This window comes from Echiichthys vipera (genome assembly GCF_963691815.1).
Source record: "Echiichthys vipera genome assembly, chromosome: 23".
NCBI lineage: Eukaryota > Metazoa > Chordata > Actinopteri > Perciformes > Trachinidae > Echiichthys > Echiichthys vipera.
This window is the reverse complement of record NC_139848.1, coordinates 11,978,251-11,996,023: the sequence shown is the minus strand read 5'-3', so window position 1 is coordinate 11,996,023 and position 17,773 is coordinate 11,978,251. Positions and strand designations below refer to the sequence as shown.

Here is a 17,773-nt window from a genome sequence, read left to right as displayed (position 1 = left end):
CCTCATGCTGCCTTCGTCCCAAGGCCAGTAAAAGCTGGAATCTGGCTCCAATCTGCACAGATTGACAGAATTCTTAGCTTTTAGATACATCCTTTAAGGCAGAATTCTTTTTGGTTGAAATCTATTCTTGCCTTGGGAGACTTACGAGTAGATTTTGTGTACTATTTATTTTCTTTGTACCTTTCTGCATGAGACATTGCAAAAGCCGATTTTCTGGTGGCAAGCACTTGTGTGTGTAGGATTCCTCCTTTCCTTGTTTTTCCTGTGCATGTCCTGTTCAATGTTGCGTGTGTTTTTGGAGAAATTGTGATATGGTGATAAGCTGGTGATGGCATTTTAAACATTAACACTGTTCACGTCACATACTAACATCAAGGTCATGTGTTTGCTCCCTTGTATGAAGAAGATCATCCAATTCCACAACGTACATGACATATTCTAGCTGTCACCATTACATTGGTAGCCACTTTAAACATGTTGAGCTCTATTTATGTGGCACGCAGGGCAAAGGCTAGTACAAGTGGCGCAAGCACATGGTGGTATTTTCCTGAACCGGAAATGCATTGTGCTTTTCACTTATAAATACGGTATTTATACAATAAGCTATTTATACGCAAAACACATTGCACATGCAGCAAAGGTGGGAGTTTTGGTGAAAAATGGGTCTTAAATGTTGAGACTAGACATCCGCAGACCAGGTCAGGTTTGACCTTTTGGGAAATAGGCCAACTGGCTTTATCGTCGAGAGTTACATGAGATTATTGATAAAACTCTAGAGCCAGCGGGTGATTAGCTTAGCTTACTTTGGAGCATGGGTGTCACGGCCCTTTACTGGATCAGTTTGACACCCATGCTTTAGGGACTGGAGACAGCTAGCCAAGTAGCCCCCCTTTTTTAAAACTGCACTAATTAACACACTGTATCTTTAATCAGCACTAAAACCACAGCATGAAGATTGATAGTTGTGGTTTCATGAGAATTATGCACCAGAGCCTTTTATGTATGAGACCACTAATGTGACTCATCACCACAATTACACTCCAATATATTTACCATTTCACTCAACCTTTGTTTTGCATAACGCTGTGTCTATATGGAAAAAAAACATGTGCCCTCAGATCTGCTTTATCGACCTAGTGCGCATTACTGTGCGCTGGTCTTTGCGACCGCATTAAAAAAAACAACATCACAGATATACAGTGTAGAATACAATGACACATAATCAGTTCCCCAGAGCCCAATACCATACCACTGTAGAGTGCTGCAGGAATGAGTCCTCGAACCCGGAAGTGAATTTGCATTTTTGCACTTACGGTTCCCTCGTGTTTTTTGTATAGGGTTTTATAAGACGCCTTAAATAAGGTCTGTGGTTAACACAAGCTAGTACAGCATGTGATATTTGAAGCTTGTACGCATCTTTGAAAGGGCGGTAGCTAAGTGGTTAAATGAGACTACAAACATCGTCACGCCGTGAAATCAGTCAGAAGCTAGTGGGCAGTAGATTTACTTAAGCTTTTTACTTTAGTTAACAGTTGTGTTCAATTTTGTGAAGGAACCAAACGTGTAACTATCTTTTGTCCGCCGCAAAACTTGCAATAATCAGAGATCCAATGGACTTCATAACGAGGGAAACCCGGGCGATGCTAACATCCAGGTCGGGCCTACTAAAGTACGTCATCCCTGCAGAGCTCTACAATGGCCATGAGAAACACATCCTTCTTTATTGGTTTATCCATGATGAGCAGTGATCTGTGTCAGCCTGGCTCCTGTATGACAGCAAACAGTTCATACAGGAACCTCTACTGCAGATCCCCCTGGCTGCTTGCTACTGTGAGCTCTTATTAGCAGCTTCTTCTCTATACAAGCTTGAGGCTGTAATTAGCAGTCAGTAATCATTGTGCAATGTCCCCCTCCCGCCCCCTTACCCCCCTCTCCCATTTAGGCTTGAAGACCATCGTCGGCGCACTGATCCAGTCGGTAAAAAAGCTATCGGACGTCATGATCCTCACGGTGTTCTGCCTCAGCGTCTTCGCCCTCATCGGCCTGCAGCTCTTCATGGGCAACCTGAGGCAGAAGTGCGTGCGCGTGCCACTCCTAAGCAACGCCACCAACAGCAGCAACATCACGGCCGGCGACTCAGTGCTTTTCAACAACACCCTGTCAGAAATCAACACCATGTTAGCGCAGAACGCCACGGAGAACTCCTTCAACTGGACGGAGTACATCAGCGATGAGAGTAAGCCAGAGTGAGGCCGCCGCGTGAAAGCGCTGTTACATGTCTGCCAGGCGCGTATAGGCGTTAACTGGGGTCAAGCTAGTTTCCGCCACAGACGGCCCAAGTCAGATACTGGCTACTTCATATGCAGAGGTGGGTCAGGGTGGTGGTGGAAGCGGTTCGTGGTGGAGGTCAGGCACACTGGCCTGCTGCCATGATAAGAAGTGACAGTAAATGGCTGGGAGCAGGGGCCGCGCTCTCTAACAAGGGCTGCTGGGAGAATACAACAAATGTGGCGGATAATCGCCACGACAATAAAACCCTCTACTTTCAACCCCCTCCCCCCACTACCCTTCATCATTCTCCCATAGCCCATCTGTGTGGCATGAGCCGCCTAAAGTGCTAGAGGAGGGTGAGTCACTGACCGCCAGCAGGCTATCGAGGAGACGTGCACCAGCTACGTGACAAGCTGATGCCAGAGCATCGAGGAGAATGAGAAGAGACAGACAGAGCTGATTAAAATTGCATAGACGTTATACAGTAAAGCCTGACGTCTGTATTGCGGCAGTGACGTTTGCCCCTTAAAAAAAAAGTCTGATGCGATTGTGATTTTGTGATATATTCGGTAGATGAGGACGGAGTGGACGTGACTGCTTCAAAAGTCACACGTGCTTATGTGCACTCACACACACGAAAAGGATGACTAATGCAGTTTGGTGTGAAAACAGACAAATCACCACCTTCCTCTCTGTCTCCGAGCCAATGTACTCCACACACAAAAAATGAAGAGAACCCCACAGGGTGCATGTGGGTGCAGGGTGTTCCCGCTCCCCCATCGATCTTTTCTGTTTCCTTGTATTCTTCACTCCTGTGATGTTGCTCTGGCTGACCGTCCCTCTGTCTCCTCTCTCCTCTAGGTAATTATTATTACCTCCCTGGCCGTAGGGATGCTCTGCTCTGTGGGAATGGCAGTGGCGCTGGGTAAGGCTTGACATGTTTTATTTATATGGCCAATTAGATGCATCACAAAGCTGAGCATACACAATTAGTGTCGACACTCGCCACTGTGTTGAGACGTTATTAGAATCTAAACTGCTGGTTAACTATGGCTGCATTTCAATTCAAAGTGTTATGGCAAATGTTGAAACTCCTTCCTTTGTTATTGTTGACGATTTAAAGCAGTTCTTACCTTTCTCGCAATTTTACACTTTTCTTTTGTAATCGTAAAATGCTCCTAATAAGCGGATGGCACACTAAAATGTAAAAGAAATCCACCAGGTGATGAAACTCAAAAATATTAAATTCTCATATATTTCTGATATATGAGAATTGTCTGACCAATCATTTTATTCGGCCCGAATAAAGAGCTTCCTGCCTGTCATCTGTTGCTCCGTTTCACTTGCGCTGCTCATCCAGTGCCATGGGAAGCCCGAAGTTTCGGACCTCCAACTAGGAAACGTGCACTGAAATGCCTGTCAAAGTGGAACCTCCTACCAGCGAATTCAGGGTAGGTCGATCTCCCTCGAATTCTGTTGTAGGAGGTTCCACTTTGACAGGCATTCCAGTGCACTTTGCCTAGTTGGAGGTCCGAGACTTCGGACTTCTCGTGGCACTGGAGCGCAGCATTTCTCTCTCACCGCACGTGGCGAGTGTCAGAGGTCAGGCAGGGGGAAGAGGGTGGGACTTTGGAGGAAAGCGCTGTGAGAAATGTTAGAAAGGTAAGCATTGCTTTAAGTTGACATGTAATCCATTTAGAGTCACTCCAGTTCCAAGATTTGTCAAAATAAATGTCCAAATATTATGGAAACGACTTCTGTTCCTTAGAAACTATTAAACCACTGTTCAAGGAAGGTTCATATCTAGTCAAGGCAAAATTAACAGCTTCTTTAACAAGTAGGAAGTCCCAGTATTTATTTATTCGATCAATTATTCCAGTGTTTGTCTCCAGTTTTGTCCCAGGAGTCAAGTCTCATTCAACAGGAATTTTCATAATAGATGTGTGTGTCACATAATGTTAAATGTTCATATATACTGGAGCCTTGGGTCAAGAGGAACCACAAGTGCTGTATTTGAACATTCAACATCAACTATAAATTCAACTTCTAACTTTAGTATTGCACGTAAGTCTTATTTTAATGCTATATATTCTTTTTTTTAATGTATCGATTAAACTTTCATGCAAACCGTCAAAACTTTGCTGAATTATACTTTTAAAAAAGTGAGAATAATCTGCCATTATCTGTTAGTCATGCAAAAAAAACCTCAAAAAACAGAGGTACATTTGGCAGTAAAGAATAAGATTAAGAATAAGGGAACGCCTAGGCCTGGGAACACCTTGGGATCCCCCAGTTAGAGCTGGTTAATGTGGCCTGGGAAAGGGAAGTTTGGGGTCCCCTGCTAGAGCTGCCGCCCCCACGACCCGACCCTGGATAAGAGGTTGAAAATGAGATGAGATGAGAGATGAAAAAGTAGCAAATCTACGAGAAAAAAGTTGCAGATTTACGAGATTAAAAAGAGCATTTTACGAGAAAAAAATCACAGATTTAGGAGATTAAAAAGTAACAAATCTATGAGAAAAAAGTCACAGATTTAGGAGATTAAAAAGTAACAAATCTATGAGGAAAAAGTCACAGATTTAGGAGATTAAAAAGTAACAAATCTATGAGAAAAAAGTCACAGATTTACGAGATAAAAAGGAGCAATTCTACGAGAAAAAAATTGCAGATTTAGGAGATTAAAAACTAGCTAATCTACAAGAAAAATGTATTGCCATTATATGTTAGTCATGCAAAAAAACCTCAAAAAACAGAGGTACATTTGGCAGTAAAGAATAAAATTTTTTATGGTAATTCTAGGAATATTTCTATGTTCGAGATTCCAGATTCATTTATCGTCGTACACCGTACACCGTACAGTAAATCAGATGTTACACCGCACAAGGAAATTCTTATCTGGTCATCCTCCAATGCACGGTTAAATGAAAGAATAAAAGACAGTCGTGTGACTTGATGAATAAATATTCCAGCTCTACAAATAGAATAACACAAAATATTCCAAGTAATGGATCCAAACTTCATTGTTAGGCTGCTGGGAAAGTGCAGTGTGCATTCCCTGTGAATGGCCTGTTTGCCAACCTTGTAGTCTGGGACTTCATACTCCTTTAGCGTTTGCCTGATGGCAGGAGTGCGAGGAGGCTATGTTGGGGGTTTAAAATACTGAGCATGGCACCTCTAATGCATGCGTTGTTTATAACACCTGTGTGTCCTGACAGGCTTTGTCCAGAGGGCTTTTCATGTATCAAAGCTGGTCGTAATCCAGACTACGACTACACCAGCTTCGACTCCTTCAGCTGGGCGTTCCTCTCCCTGTTCCGACTCATGACCCAGGACTACTGGGAAAACCTCTATCAACAGGTTGGTAGAACTCATTTCTGATCATTAAAGTAGAATTGACCCGTCCCATGGGTATATATATGGTATTATCTTTCTATCTCCAACTGAACACTATAAAGAATATTGTGTTACTTCAGACAACAACAAATCCATCTATGTCGTCCTTTTACTCTCATGCATAGAACGTTTTTTTAAGACATTCTGTCTGTTGTCCATCAGACTTTGCGCGCAGCAGGAAAACCCTACATGATCTTCTTCGTGCTGGTGATCTTCCTGGGCTCCTTTTACCTGGTCAACCTGATCTTGGCCGTGGTGGCCATGGCTTATGAAGAGCAGAACCAGGCGACCATCGAGGAGGCTCAGCAGAAGGAGGAGGAGTTCCAGGCCATGCTGGAGCAGCTGAAGAGACAGCAGGAGGAGGCACAGGCAGGACATTCATCCTTTTCTGTTCAAATTCAACTTAGAATGGAGATCTCTCTTTGTGTTTTATCTGAGTCATTTTATCAAACATTTTATTTTGCAATTATTTGTTAGTGGAAAAACTACAACGGAGTATTAGGGCCAAGTATGAAGAAAAAGAAAATTACAAACCTGGGGGGTCGGGGTAATATTTCAAGGAAAAAAGTTGCAAATGGGCGCCTCCCTAGGGAGGTGTTCCAGGCAAGTCCAGCTGGGAGGAGGCCTCAGGGAAGACCCAGGACCAGGTGGAGAGATTAGATCTCCACACTGGCCTGGGAACGCCTCAGGATCCCCCAGTTAGAGCTGGTTAATGTGGCCCAGGAAAGGGAAGTTTGGGGTCCCCTGCTAAAGCTGCTGCCCCCGCGACCCGACCCCGGATAAGAGGCTGAAGATGAGATAAGAGATGAGAAAGTAGCCAATCTACAAGAAAAAAGTCCCAGATTTACGAGACTAAAAAGTAACAAATCTATGAGAAAAAAGTCACAGATTGACGAGATTAAAAGGAGCAATTCTACAAGAAAGAAATTGCAGATTAAGGAGATTAAAAACTAGCAAATCTACGAGAAAAAAGTCACAGATTAACAAGATTAAAATAAGCAATTCTACGAGAAAAAAGTCACAGATTTACGAGATTAAAAACTAGCAAATCTACAAGAAAAAAATTGCAGATTTAGGAGATTAAAAACTAGCAAATCTACAAGAAAAAAGTCGCATATTTACCAAATTAAAAACTAGCAAATCTACGAGAAAAAAAGTCAGATTTATGAGAAAAATAGAGTATAAATGAAAACACAATTTTTTCAACTTTGAATCTCATGAATCTGTGACTTCTTTCTCATAGATTTACTACTGCGATTCTCATGAATCTGCAACTTTACGGTCCGTAATAAATATACATATTTATATATTTTTTTTTTTTTCATACTTGGCCCTAATAAGTCATCATGAAAAAAGCCCCAATGAGAAATTCACGTTTTAAAATGCTTGAGTAACAGGGAGGATTTAGGAACTCTGGCGGGGAGTAGTATGAAAGTGGGAAGACTGTTGTTTCTTGGGTTTAAAGTCTTGTGCCAGCTGCCAAAACCAATGTGGACCTGGGCGACCCAGGGATCCGCTGATCCTGGATGAGTGACACCGCTCTGCTGCTCCCTCAGGGCTCGAGAAATGACCAGCTGAACATAGAGCGAGAGTGGAACGCTGGATAATGAATATTGAATCATCCAGTTATTGTGTGACGACAAAGCCAGACAGTCTATTTCTGTCCGGGCTGCATAAGTAACGCGCGGCTGAACGCATTGGATGAGCAATTGAAACAATTAGCTAAAAGTAAACAGCTGGGTAACACTTTATAATACAGCCTGTGACTAATGGTGTAATTACCCAGCACTTACTGTGGAATATTGTCGTTTGAATCAGTTCATAGAAGTACTTGCCGGTTCCTACTGGTACTTCAAAGTAGGTACAAGGGAATAACAATCGTGATTATTATCAGCTATGAGAAATGACTTATACTAATGGTATTTTAGTATAGACTAGATATCTAAAGTGTAGTTTACCTTCGGCAGGCAAGCTGCATCCACCCTCCAGGGATTTACCCCTCTCTCTCTCTCTCTCTCTCTCTCTCTCTCTCTCTCTCCCTCCTATAAGTACAGGGTAACAAGGGGATGGGCGTGATTATGAAGGTTACACTGTGCTCCTGTTTGTACTCTATAAGTACAGAGCACTTACTCTAAATACAGCCGAAGGCACACCTATAAGAAATTATTGTCACAACCGCCACGAACAAAGGACAAATCCTCCATCCTCTCAAATACCACTTAAGTAACCAGTACTTGAAAATACTTGCGGTAAAAATCAATCATGTCTTCTGTCATCTAAAAATGCCTTGTAGATATCTAGTAAATGCTAAAATACTCACAGTGTAAGCCCTTTTTAAGAGTGTCGAGGGCGGGTCAACATTAGTTACCACATGGAAGTGGTATAAATCCTCTTCAAGCTCCGCACTGTGTCAAGGTGTTGTAGTTGGTTTAGTACATTAAGATTTAAATATATGAAGGCCATCCTCATGCTCACAAATTGTTGCAGCAATTTTTGGGTTGACACCATTTCTTTCATGGATTTGGTATTGAATTTAACCATTTTTTTTACAACTCGTTAATGGATAAAAATGGTCAAAATCCTTCTAAAATACCACATTAAGACACCCAGACCTTGAGGAACACCGTGGAAAAATCCATACTGGGATTTGGTGATTTGATGGCGAGCACTCCTGTACTGGAAACTGTTTAGGAACCCCCCCCTTATTGTAAATACACCTAGGAAAGCCATCTATCCTCTGAACGCCCTAGGTCTCTAGTTTGCGGTTATAAGGTTTCATGAGGCTGTGATTAACCTAGAGGTCACTGCAACTCGCTTTATACAGTGAGCTCAAGCTTCAAAAATGCTCTCACTACAATAAAATGGCTACTTTGAGGACTAACAACATCACAAATGAATGAAACCGGACTCGTGGAATCTACAAGAGACTCCGCTTTCCAAGCATATCCAATTTAGACAATTCCAAGACCGTTTAAGGACCGTCTAATGAGGCTTGAGTGCGTTCACAATGTTGTTGTTGAGATGCAGTCGTTACCATGACAGACACTACTAAATCCCTAGCCTGTCCTTATGGTGCTGTACATTTTGTGGCACACAGAGGAATCTCTCTCCATTAGAACAAAGATAAAATCGGAAGCACTAGTGGTATACTGTATTATTTGAGTGCCTAACTACGGGATATATGGATAAGGTAACATGGCACATTTCTGAAGTCCTCCGCCTCTGGTGTTGTTTGTGCTAACAGTGATTTGATCATTGTTGCTTGGCTTCTAAGAGTAGAATTTCCTACTTGTTGATAAAACAAAACGGCTATTACTTAACCCGGCATCCACACAGTTTTTTTGTTTTCTCGATGGGTGTTATAAATGCAGGAATTTGGAAACGTTTTCTACGCATTAAACACATCCAGGCGTCCATTTTTAGAAGGTGTCTGAGGCTTATTTGGTTCTTCATGTTGCTGCTGCTGCTCTCAGCTGCCAGGCTCTCCTCCGCTCCAGTCCACGAGAGCCTTTGAGACAGACACTGGGTCGCCATGACAACTGTGTTTGTGTTCCCATTGGCCGGCAGGTTGCCGCGGCAGCAGCAGCCACGGAGAACGGAGAGTACAGCGGGAGAGGGTGCCCCACCTCCGAGTCCTCCTCGGGGACGTCTAAGCTCAGCTCAAAGAGCGCCAAGGAGCGACGCAACAGGCGCAAGAAGAGGAAGCAGAGGGAGGAGGAGGAGGAGAGGGGGGTCCGCGACAAGTTCCGCAAGTCCGAGTCTGAGGACAGCATCAAGAGAACCAGCTTCCGCTTCTCCATTGATGCCAACAGGCTTTCCTATGAGAAGAGATGCTCCTCACCCAACCAGGTAAATATTTCGGGAGAGAGTGTTACCTGATAAATGATACACAACATGTCAAATATGCCACATCATGCAATCACCTGCTCAACATCGTACCCCCCTGCCCCCTGCAGTTATAAGGCCAACAGTAGATACCCATAGAAGTTGTATATATCATCTGAAAGTGGAATTTGAGATGTGACTCAGCACTTTCAAGTTGTTCTAGTCATAAATCAGAAATAAAAGATGAATTAATCAATTACTTTATTAACTACAATATATTGTGAAAGTACATAAGGGCGTAGAACATGATGAGAATATTCTCATGCCCACCTATGTCTCCTTGATATTTGCAGCAATTTTTTGGGTTGATACGCTTCATTAAACAGCTTTCCAGTATTCATTATTGTCAAAGATCCCTCCAAAATATCACTTTAAGGGCGCACTCACACTGTCCCCCACCACCGCGACCCGGGCTTTAGGGTACTTGTCCCCCCGCCCCAGCCCCGTTTGTACTCACACTGCCAGGGCCTCGGCCAATACTTCTTGCTGTCCATACGCATTGATCGCGTGTGTGTGGCTTTGTTTCCAAATCTTTCCACAGACCTCGGAGTTTTTGTGCGTCTTGTCGACTGTTTTTGAATCTTTTCATCGACCAAATCTGCAGTAAACACTCCACCTCCGCATCACATCAACGTGAACCTTTCACCGCCATTGTTGTTGTTGTTAAATTTCCGCGCATGGTCCGTCCTTCTATTTACTATGTCCGAACAGGCGGACATAACGCTACCGCCGTAGGCCTCGTGCTCGTGCTCGTACACGTGCGCACGCTCGTGCTCGTACATGTGCAAACGGCTCCGCTAAAGCCCACCTCTTTCAAGCGGGCCGTGGACGGACCGCTGTCGGCTGTTATGCGCGGAGCGGGTGCACTCACACTGCTTAAAGGTAGTAGGCTTTAGCTGAAAAAACGGTTTTGGCCCGGTACAGAACGACAGTGTGAGTGCGCCCTAAGACACCAAGACCTAGAGGAACACAATAGAAAAATTCATAGTGTTAGTGTCCGAAACTTTTGACATTTGAAGATTTCTGTAAAAAAGCACTTCTGTTGTGTAAACTACTCAGTAACCCCCGTATTGTTAATATACCTAGGAGAGCCATCCATCCTCTGAATCGCCCTACGCCTCTAGTTGGTGGTTGTAAATTTTCATATGGCTGCAATCATCCTAGAGGTCACTTTATAGCAGCTCATTTTATACAGTGAGGTCGCTCCAGCTTTAGAACAGTTTGAAATCTGAACCAGCCACAGCCTCTGAAATGCAGTTTTTGCTATGAAGTTGGAGCTTAGTTGGTATAAAGACTGGGATCAGGGGGAATCAGCCAGCCGGACTCAAAGTAGAGTTTGTTGCCCTAAGACCCAGACAGAATAGCTGACCCCCCTTGCTCCTAGTTTTTATGCTAAAATAAGGAGGCTGCGGCTTGTGTGATATCAATCTTTTCATCCGTCTCCAGGCAAGGAAGGCAAATAAGCGAAACTATTCCTTTTAAAAAAGCCCAAATCAAAATACAACTTAAGCTACATTGACCTATATTTTGTCAATGTTTTCCCGGTTGTTACAACCTGATTCCTTCCTGCCTCATCCGTCTACATACCTTCATTTCACAGGACCTCCCAGGACCCGTCATTTTGGTTTCTCTCCTCTTTCCTCCAAGTCTTCCACAGCATCCTCTAACTCCATTTCCCTTTATCTTTCTCTCTATCCCTCTCTCGCTCTCTATCAGTCTCTCCTCAGTATCCGGGGATCCCTCTTCTCACCCCGGAGGAACAGCCGCGCCAGCCTGTTCAGCTTCCGCGGCCGGGCGCGTGACATGGGCTCAGAGAACGACTTCGCAGACGACGAGCACAGCACCTTCGAGGAGAGCGACAGCCGCCGGGGCTCCCTGTTCCTGCCGCGCCGCCTCGAGCGCCGCTGCAGCGCCGTCAGCCAGACAAGCCTCGGGGCGCCGCGGATCGTGCTGCCCGCCAACGGCAAGATGCACTGCGCTGTAGACTGCAACGGCGTGGTGTCACTGGTCGGAGGAACGTCTGTGACAACCTCCCCTGTAGGTCTTCTTCTACCTGAGGTGACGTGACTGTTTGTTTCACGCTTTATTTTCCCATTGAGCGACTTCAATCTTACACCCCTTAGTTCCTTTTATTCTCATCCCTTTGTTCTCATGTTCTTGATAAATTAATAATATATGTGCTCATTTAAAGGTCACGCACAGCCAAAGCTCTTTCCACTTATTCTGATTCATTAGACCTCTGTGCAGGTTGAAGTTGGGTGGAGCTTCAAGAATTAATGATAATGATAAAGGTTTAACGTCCCACAGCCTAAAAGATGCAACCAAACTAATCAGAGGGTCAGACAGATGTCACTCAAATGCAGTTTGTGCGTGCCCACTCAGACGTCAGACCAGGGCCTCATTTATAAAGCCTGCTGCGTACAAAAACCTTGCGAAGACAGGCAGAAACGTGCGGAAAAATGTGCGGTGGCAAACGTACAAACGCCTTTTACACTGCTGTCACACTGTGGATAGGCTGTACTAATAAAGGCCTACATTGTTGGCATGCAGTTAAGATGCAGTTTGAATTACTTATCATGTTTTTAATAACGTGTTTAATCAAATTTTAGAACTGCATACATCGGCAGGTGTGTCCTTTTGATCGTCCTTTATTTCTTTTCTTACTTCAAATATATTCCATAAACACATTAAAGCCTGCCATATAATTCCTGTTTTTAAATAGCCCTCCGATATTTAATATCATATAAATACGAGCTAAACTTTCTCACAAATAATAACGGTCGGGTTGATGGGATTCACAGATCGATTACATTTTGCAACGTCCTGCTCGCTTTGTTTATATTTATTTGAAATGCCTCTACTGAGGCTTCCAAACAACACCTTTTGTGCTCAGCCTCCATAAAGCAACTTTCCTTCTCAGAGCACCTTGCTTTTTCCGCCTTCTCCTGTGTCATTTTCCTCACGTCAGTCAATCTAACGTCCTCATTAAGATAGCGTCCATATTCATGAGCTATTTAGCATATGTCATTTAAGGTGGATAGTGGGAGGAAAAGTGGAATGACACTGGGCAGAGATCATCCGCGCACAATTCATCATAGGTGGTGATTTATCTGTATTTGTAAAGGAAAGATTGGGTGCAGATGTGCACCGAACCGTTTTATAACTTGCGCAGCACATTCATGTGCAAACACAATGTTTTGGGAAAGGATTCTACGCACAGTTTTATAAATGAGACAGCATGTCTAATCAGGCAAACGAGTCAAAACAAGTTATAAGACAAAACCAGGAGCATATAGATTTTCCCTTGTTCCATTAAGCTCAACTCCTGTTTGACTTGTTTTCTATACATATCTTTTCTACTTAAAATTGCTCAAATATCTTTGCCTGAATCTGTTTTTTTTATTATTATCAATGTTTTTCCAGGGGACAACTACAGATACAGAGCTCAAGAAACGCCGGTCCGGTTTCCTCCAGCCCTCCATGGATTATTTGGATGAACCAGGGGGCAGGCAGAGGGCCATGAGTGTGGCCAGCATCCTCACCAACACCATGGAAGGTCAGGATCTGGCCATATATTTTTGGCTTTCTCCTCATATTGTCTTCATGCTGGCTAAAAAAAAAAGTTTTTTGAGAAAACTAGAAGAACAGCAGAAAGGATCACTCTTATACAAATACATGTAATTGCATTCAATTATAATAAACTGTTGTCGTTTGTCATTTTTCAGAGCTTGAAGAGTCCAGACAGAAATGCCCCCCGTGCTGGTATAGATTCGCCAACACCTCTCTGATCTGGGATTGCTGCCCCACGTGGCTGAAAATCAAGGACGTCGTCAGCACCGTGGTCATGGACCCGTTTGTGGATCTGGCCATCACAATTTGCATCGTCCTCAACACCCTTTTCATGGCCATGGAGCATTACCCCATGACTACAGAATTCAATAACGTACTCTCAGTTGGAAACCTGGCAAGTATCGCATGACATGCTTTCTAACTGTATAATATATGATGCAGATTCAGGTGTAATATTTGATTTTTTTTTTTAACCCTATTAGGTGTTCACGGGCATCTTCACAGCAGAGATGTGCTTTAAGATCATCGCTCTGGATCCCTACTACTACTTCCAGGAGGGTTGGAACATCTTCGATGGCATCATTGTTAGTCTGAGTCTGATGGAGCTCGGCTTGTCTAAGGTAGAAGGCCTGTCTGTGCTCCGCTCCTTCAGACTGGTAAGAGCACCGGCGCAGTGATATCGTGTTACAAAAGCTGTGTTACAGGATTTAATTGGCCCCTTAGATGAGAAAAGTTAAGATGTACCTGCACTTCTAGGTTCAGGACACATTGGCTCCCTCAGTAACATGCATGATATTAATGAGGTAATGATGTAATGAGAGCTTTTGTGCAGAACATGAAAGGGCCCACTGAGAGTTGTTGTGGCCTTCGGGGAACAGCGGGGGTTCTTTTGTTTTGTTTTTTTTGTCCACCTGATGACTGTTGCTTTGACACATTGAGATTAAACACATACTCACATAGAATTAATACAATAAATATGTGATGGAAGAGACAAGTTTACAATATCCTCCAACTTTGCTGCTTTTAAAGCTATAATCCGTAAGATTTCCATCTAGTGAACTGTCTTTTAAGCTACTATCTTTCAGAGAGCGAGTTAAAACAATGGTGATTGATCATATGACCCACTAATGAAAGCGCTTGTGTTTGCTTTTTTTGCTGAGTATGCCAATCTGCGTGTCTGTGGCAACATTCCCTCCCTAAATGCAAATATGCCGCCATGTTGACGTATGTATGACGTTACCGACAGCGGTTGGTCTGCCGGTGGAACTTGTCACGGCTGGATACTCTGCGTTCACTTATAATCGGAAATGTGGAACTTCCAACTTCTGAGTCAGGCTTGTAGTAGGAGCAAAAGTGTAATAGGAACGTGTGTGTGGATTTTAAGAGGGATGGACTGGAAGTAGAGAGGTGAATGTTATAATAACGTTTACAAAAGAGCAAAAATATGAAAAAAAAGTCATCACACATAGTGAATGTGAATGTAGGCCTCTGAAAAACAGGTTCACCTGCAGTTACATCTTACTGCCAAAGAGGTCACTAGAAACAAGCTATCTCAATTCTTACGGATTATCACTTTCAAGCAATACTTTGACCTTTTAGGAAATGTGTATTTTTTAGAATTGTATCCCTCTTTACATCCGAATCCAAAACATATATCCTCTCTTGAGTGTTAATTATCTATAAACGATCTAGAAAAATCACACGGGGCCTTCAATTTTCTTTTTTTAAAACAGCTGAGGGTCTTCAAACTGGCCAAATCGTGGCCCACTTTGAACATGCTGATCAAGATCATCGGGAACTCAGTGGGCGCTCTGGGGAACTTGACTCTGGTGCTGGCCATCATCGTCTTCATCTTCGCCGTGGTGGGCATGCAGCTGTTTGGGAAGAGCTACAAGGAGTGCGTGTGTAAGATTTCCGATGACTGTCAGCTGCCCCGCTGGCACATGCACGACTTCTTCCACTCCTTCCTCATCGTATTCCGGGTGCTGTGCGGAGAGTGGATCGAGACCATGTGGGACTGCATGGAGGTTGCTGGACAGAGCATGTGCCTGATAGTCTTCATGATGGTCATGGTCATTGGAAACCTGGTGGTATGGGGTTCTTCCTCTTTATTTCCTTCATATAATCCGGATAAAAAACAAGATTATAGCAGCAGTTTGCTATACATTTGATGCTTTTGAATATTTTGTTGTATTGGTGCAAGTAAAAAGGTCAATTGTGTTAGGGAGGAATTTGTTGTGATGGTGAGCGCCATCATCTAACTCTACAGCTGTGTCTGCAACCTGCCAGAGAGTGAGATTGCAGACGCTAAGAGAAACAATGGCCTTGGCGTGTTTCTCAGAGAGTTTAGGGCAGATAACTGACCACAGCAGTAATCTAAAGAAAGTCCTGTAATTATAGCTCTCCACTATAACAAAGAGGGACTGACCATTAACTACACAAACTGTCTAGGGAAATGAAATATTCCTTAACAAAGTGGAATTCACTTTCCCTGCCTGATGTCTGCTTTTCCCCAGGTTTTAAACCTGTTCTTGGCTCTCCTCCTGAGCTCATTCAGTGCTGACAACCTGGCAGCAACTGACGAGGACAGTGAGATGAACAACCTGCAGATAGCTGTGGGCCGGATCCAGCGAGGCATCGCGTTTGTCAAATCCACAGTGCTCCAGAGCCTCTGCTTTAGCGGGGGCGGTAAGGGCTCCGGTCTGGCCGAGGAGAGCAAATCACTGGATGAAATGCACAGCAATGGCAAGGGCAACTGCATCTCCAACCACACTTCAGTGGAGATCACCAAAGACCCCAGTGGGGTGTACGTGATGGAGGGCAATGGACGGCCAGGAGGAGGGCTGCTAGTCGGGGTGGGGGTTGGTGGGGACACTACAGGGAAGTACCCAGTGGAGGAATGTGACTACATGTCATTTATTCACAACCCCTGCTTGACAGTCACAGTGCCCATCGCTGTGGGCGAGTCGGACTTTGAGAACTTAAACACAGAAGATTTCAGCAGCGACTCGTCAGATGTGGAGGGCAGCAAAGAGGTAAGATAAAATACTTTTGATCGGAAGCTCACGTCTGTTTGTAGTAAATCCCTCAGTCACACAATCTCCTGAGTCAAATCTCTTGATATGTATGAATTTCAAGATCTGCAATGAGATGGCCTTTTACAGAAAATGTTCCAAAAGTTAAGCAAGTTTACCTGCTGAGTCACTTGTACATGAATCATGCTAAGTTTTTACTTCTGTTGCCAAAAAGCTGTGACCAATAAATGACTCAAACTCGCTTTTGACCGATGTAGCAGGTTCACTCTCTAGATATTTCTGTAGTTGACTTGCCAGCAAATACAGTTCACTATTCTACACAACGCTAGAGAGACTGCTTAATATATTGCTTCACGCTCTAGGTGAAGGAACATGAGAATGTGTGCATGTGGTAAACTACAATTTGAACAAAACTAAATACATGATCAGCAATAGGATTTCTTGCTTATTTTGTTATTCATTGCCTAAATCGACAGAGCAAATGCCAGGATTGCTGTCAAGTGTTGCCAGGCTGACAGAGTATTGGGACTGTGCACCCTGGTGATGTGTGGTGCCAACTCCCTGCGATTTAAAACAACCCAGGAGACTATTTCTAGCCATGGCACCCGATGTTTCCATATATGGACCAGGCAGTTGTCTCTCATGCCACCCTTAACACCCTGTAACCATGGCTTTATAAAGTGATAATGAAGCACCAATTAAAAAAAATATTTCAACATTTCTTAACCACTGTGTCTTAAAGTCTGATCAAATCCGAGATTGGAAATATTTATTTATGCATTTCGAGTTACACAGTGAACATTTGGTGTGAGGTTGTTGCGTGAGATGAGTGTAAAGCGTCCGTATAAGAACCCACTGGTGTATGCTTTGTGTGGCGGCTAACGTGTTCCTGTGGCTGACCAGTGAAAGCAGACTTGAGGTTGTATGCTGGCTTTTGGTGTGTTTGACTTACTTTCTTTAACCCCCCCGTTTGTTATTGCAGCTGTGTCACAGACGCTCTCAAGGTTTTCAGTGAGAGGAGAATTGTAAGACCACTTTATTGTACCATAACCATGAGGACTGCCTATGCCATTTACAGACAAACAACATATTTTTCTCATACCTTCAATGGATTGCCCGTTTTTCGTTCTTTGCCTGGTCTGCCCTCCGTCCCCCACCCCACCCTCTTTGCTTTACACCCCCCCTCCCCTCCATCCCAATACAGCAGCACACTCAATGCTGTAATCTTTTCCCCTTTAACCCCCTACCCCTACCCCCATCCCCTTCATAATTTATCTCCAAGCATCAGGCTGTATTGCAGATACAAACCATTAGGAATGACCAACACCACCTTATTTTCCGATTGATAGACAAACCCATCCAACATGATCTTTGCTTTTATTTCATTGCTTGGTTTTGACTTGGTTTTGGGACTTGATTGGCATCCAGCACTCGTTAGCTTGAGAATAAAGGAAGAGAGGAGGAAGAGAATGAGCTCAGGGATGGAATGGAGGAATTAATTTTGCTGTAGTTTGACAAAATTAATTTGTCTGGTTCATAGCCCGTGCATACACTCATGAAATACTTGTACATCCTTGTTTTCTGTCACCCTCAAATAATAGTGGAATGATGAAAGATTC

The 17,773-nt window shown here is 43.7% G+C and overlaps 1 protein-coding gene across 1 annotated transcript in view; it reads left to right on the top strand.

Annotated features, from left to right (window-relative positions):
- LOC310964782 (sodium channel protein type 2 subunit alpha-like) overlaps positions 1-17,773 on the top strand; it is a gene marked incomplete at its 3' end in the record, with an annotated part of 45,278 nt that overhangs the window by 14,238 nt on the left and 13,267 nt on the right. The window contains exons 7-17 of the mRNA XM_083938041.1: positions 1,943-2,236; positions 3,133-3,196; positions 5,487-5,628; positions 5,827-6,033; positions 9,232-9,513; positions 11,266-11,607; positions 12,973-13,105; positions 13,275-13,513; positions 13,602-13,775; positions 14,853-15,209; positions 15,636-16,154. Coding sequence (XP_083794167.1) covers positions 1,943-2,236; positions 3,133-3,196; positions 5,487-5,628; positions 5,827-6,033; positions 9,232-9,513; positions 11,266-11,607; positions 12,973-13,105; positions 13,275-13,513; positions 13,602-13,775; positions 14,853-15,209; positions 15,636-16,154 — 2,753 coding nt within the window. The remainder of the gene's footprint in view (positions 1-1,942; positions 2,237-3,132; positions 3,197-5,486; positions 5,629-5,826; positions 6,034-9,231; positions 9,514-11,265; positions 11,608-12,972; positions 13,106-13,274; positions 13,514-13,601; positions 13,776-14,852; positions 15,210-15,635; positions 16,155-17,773) is intronic.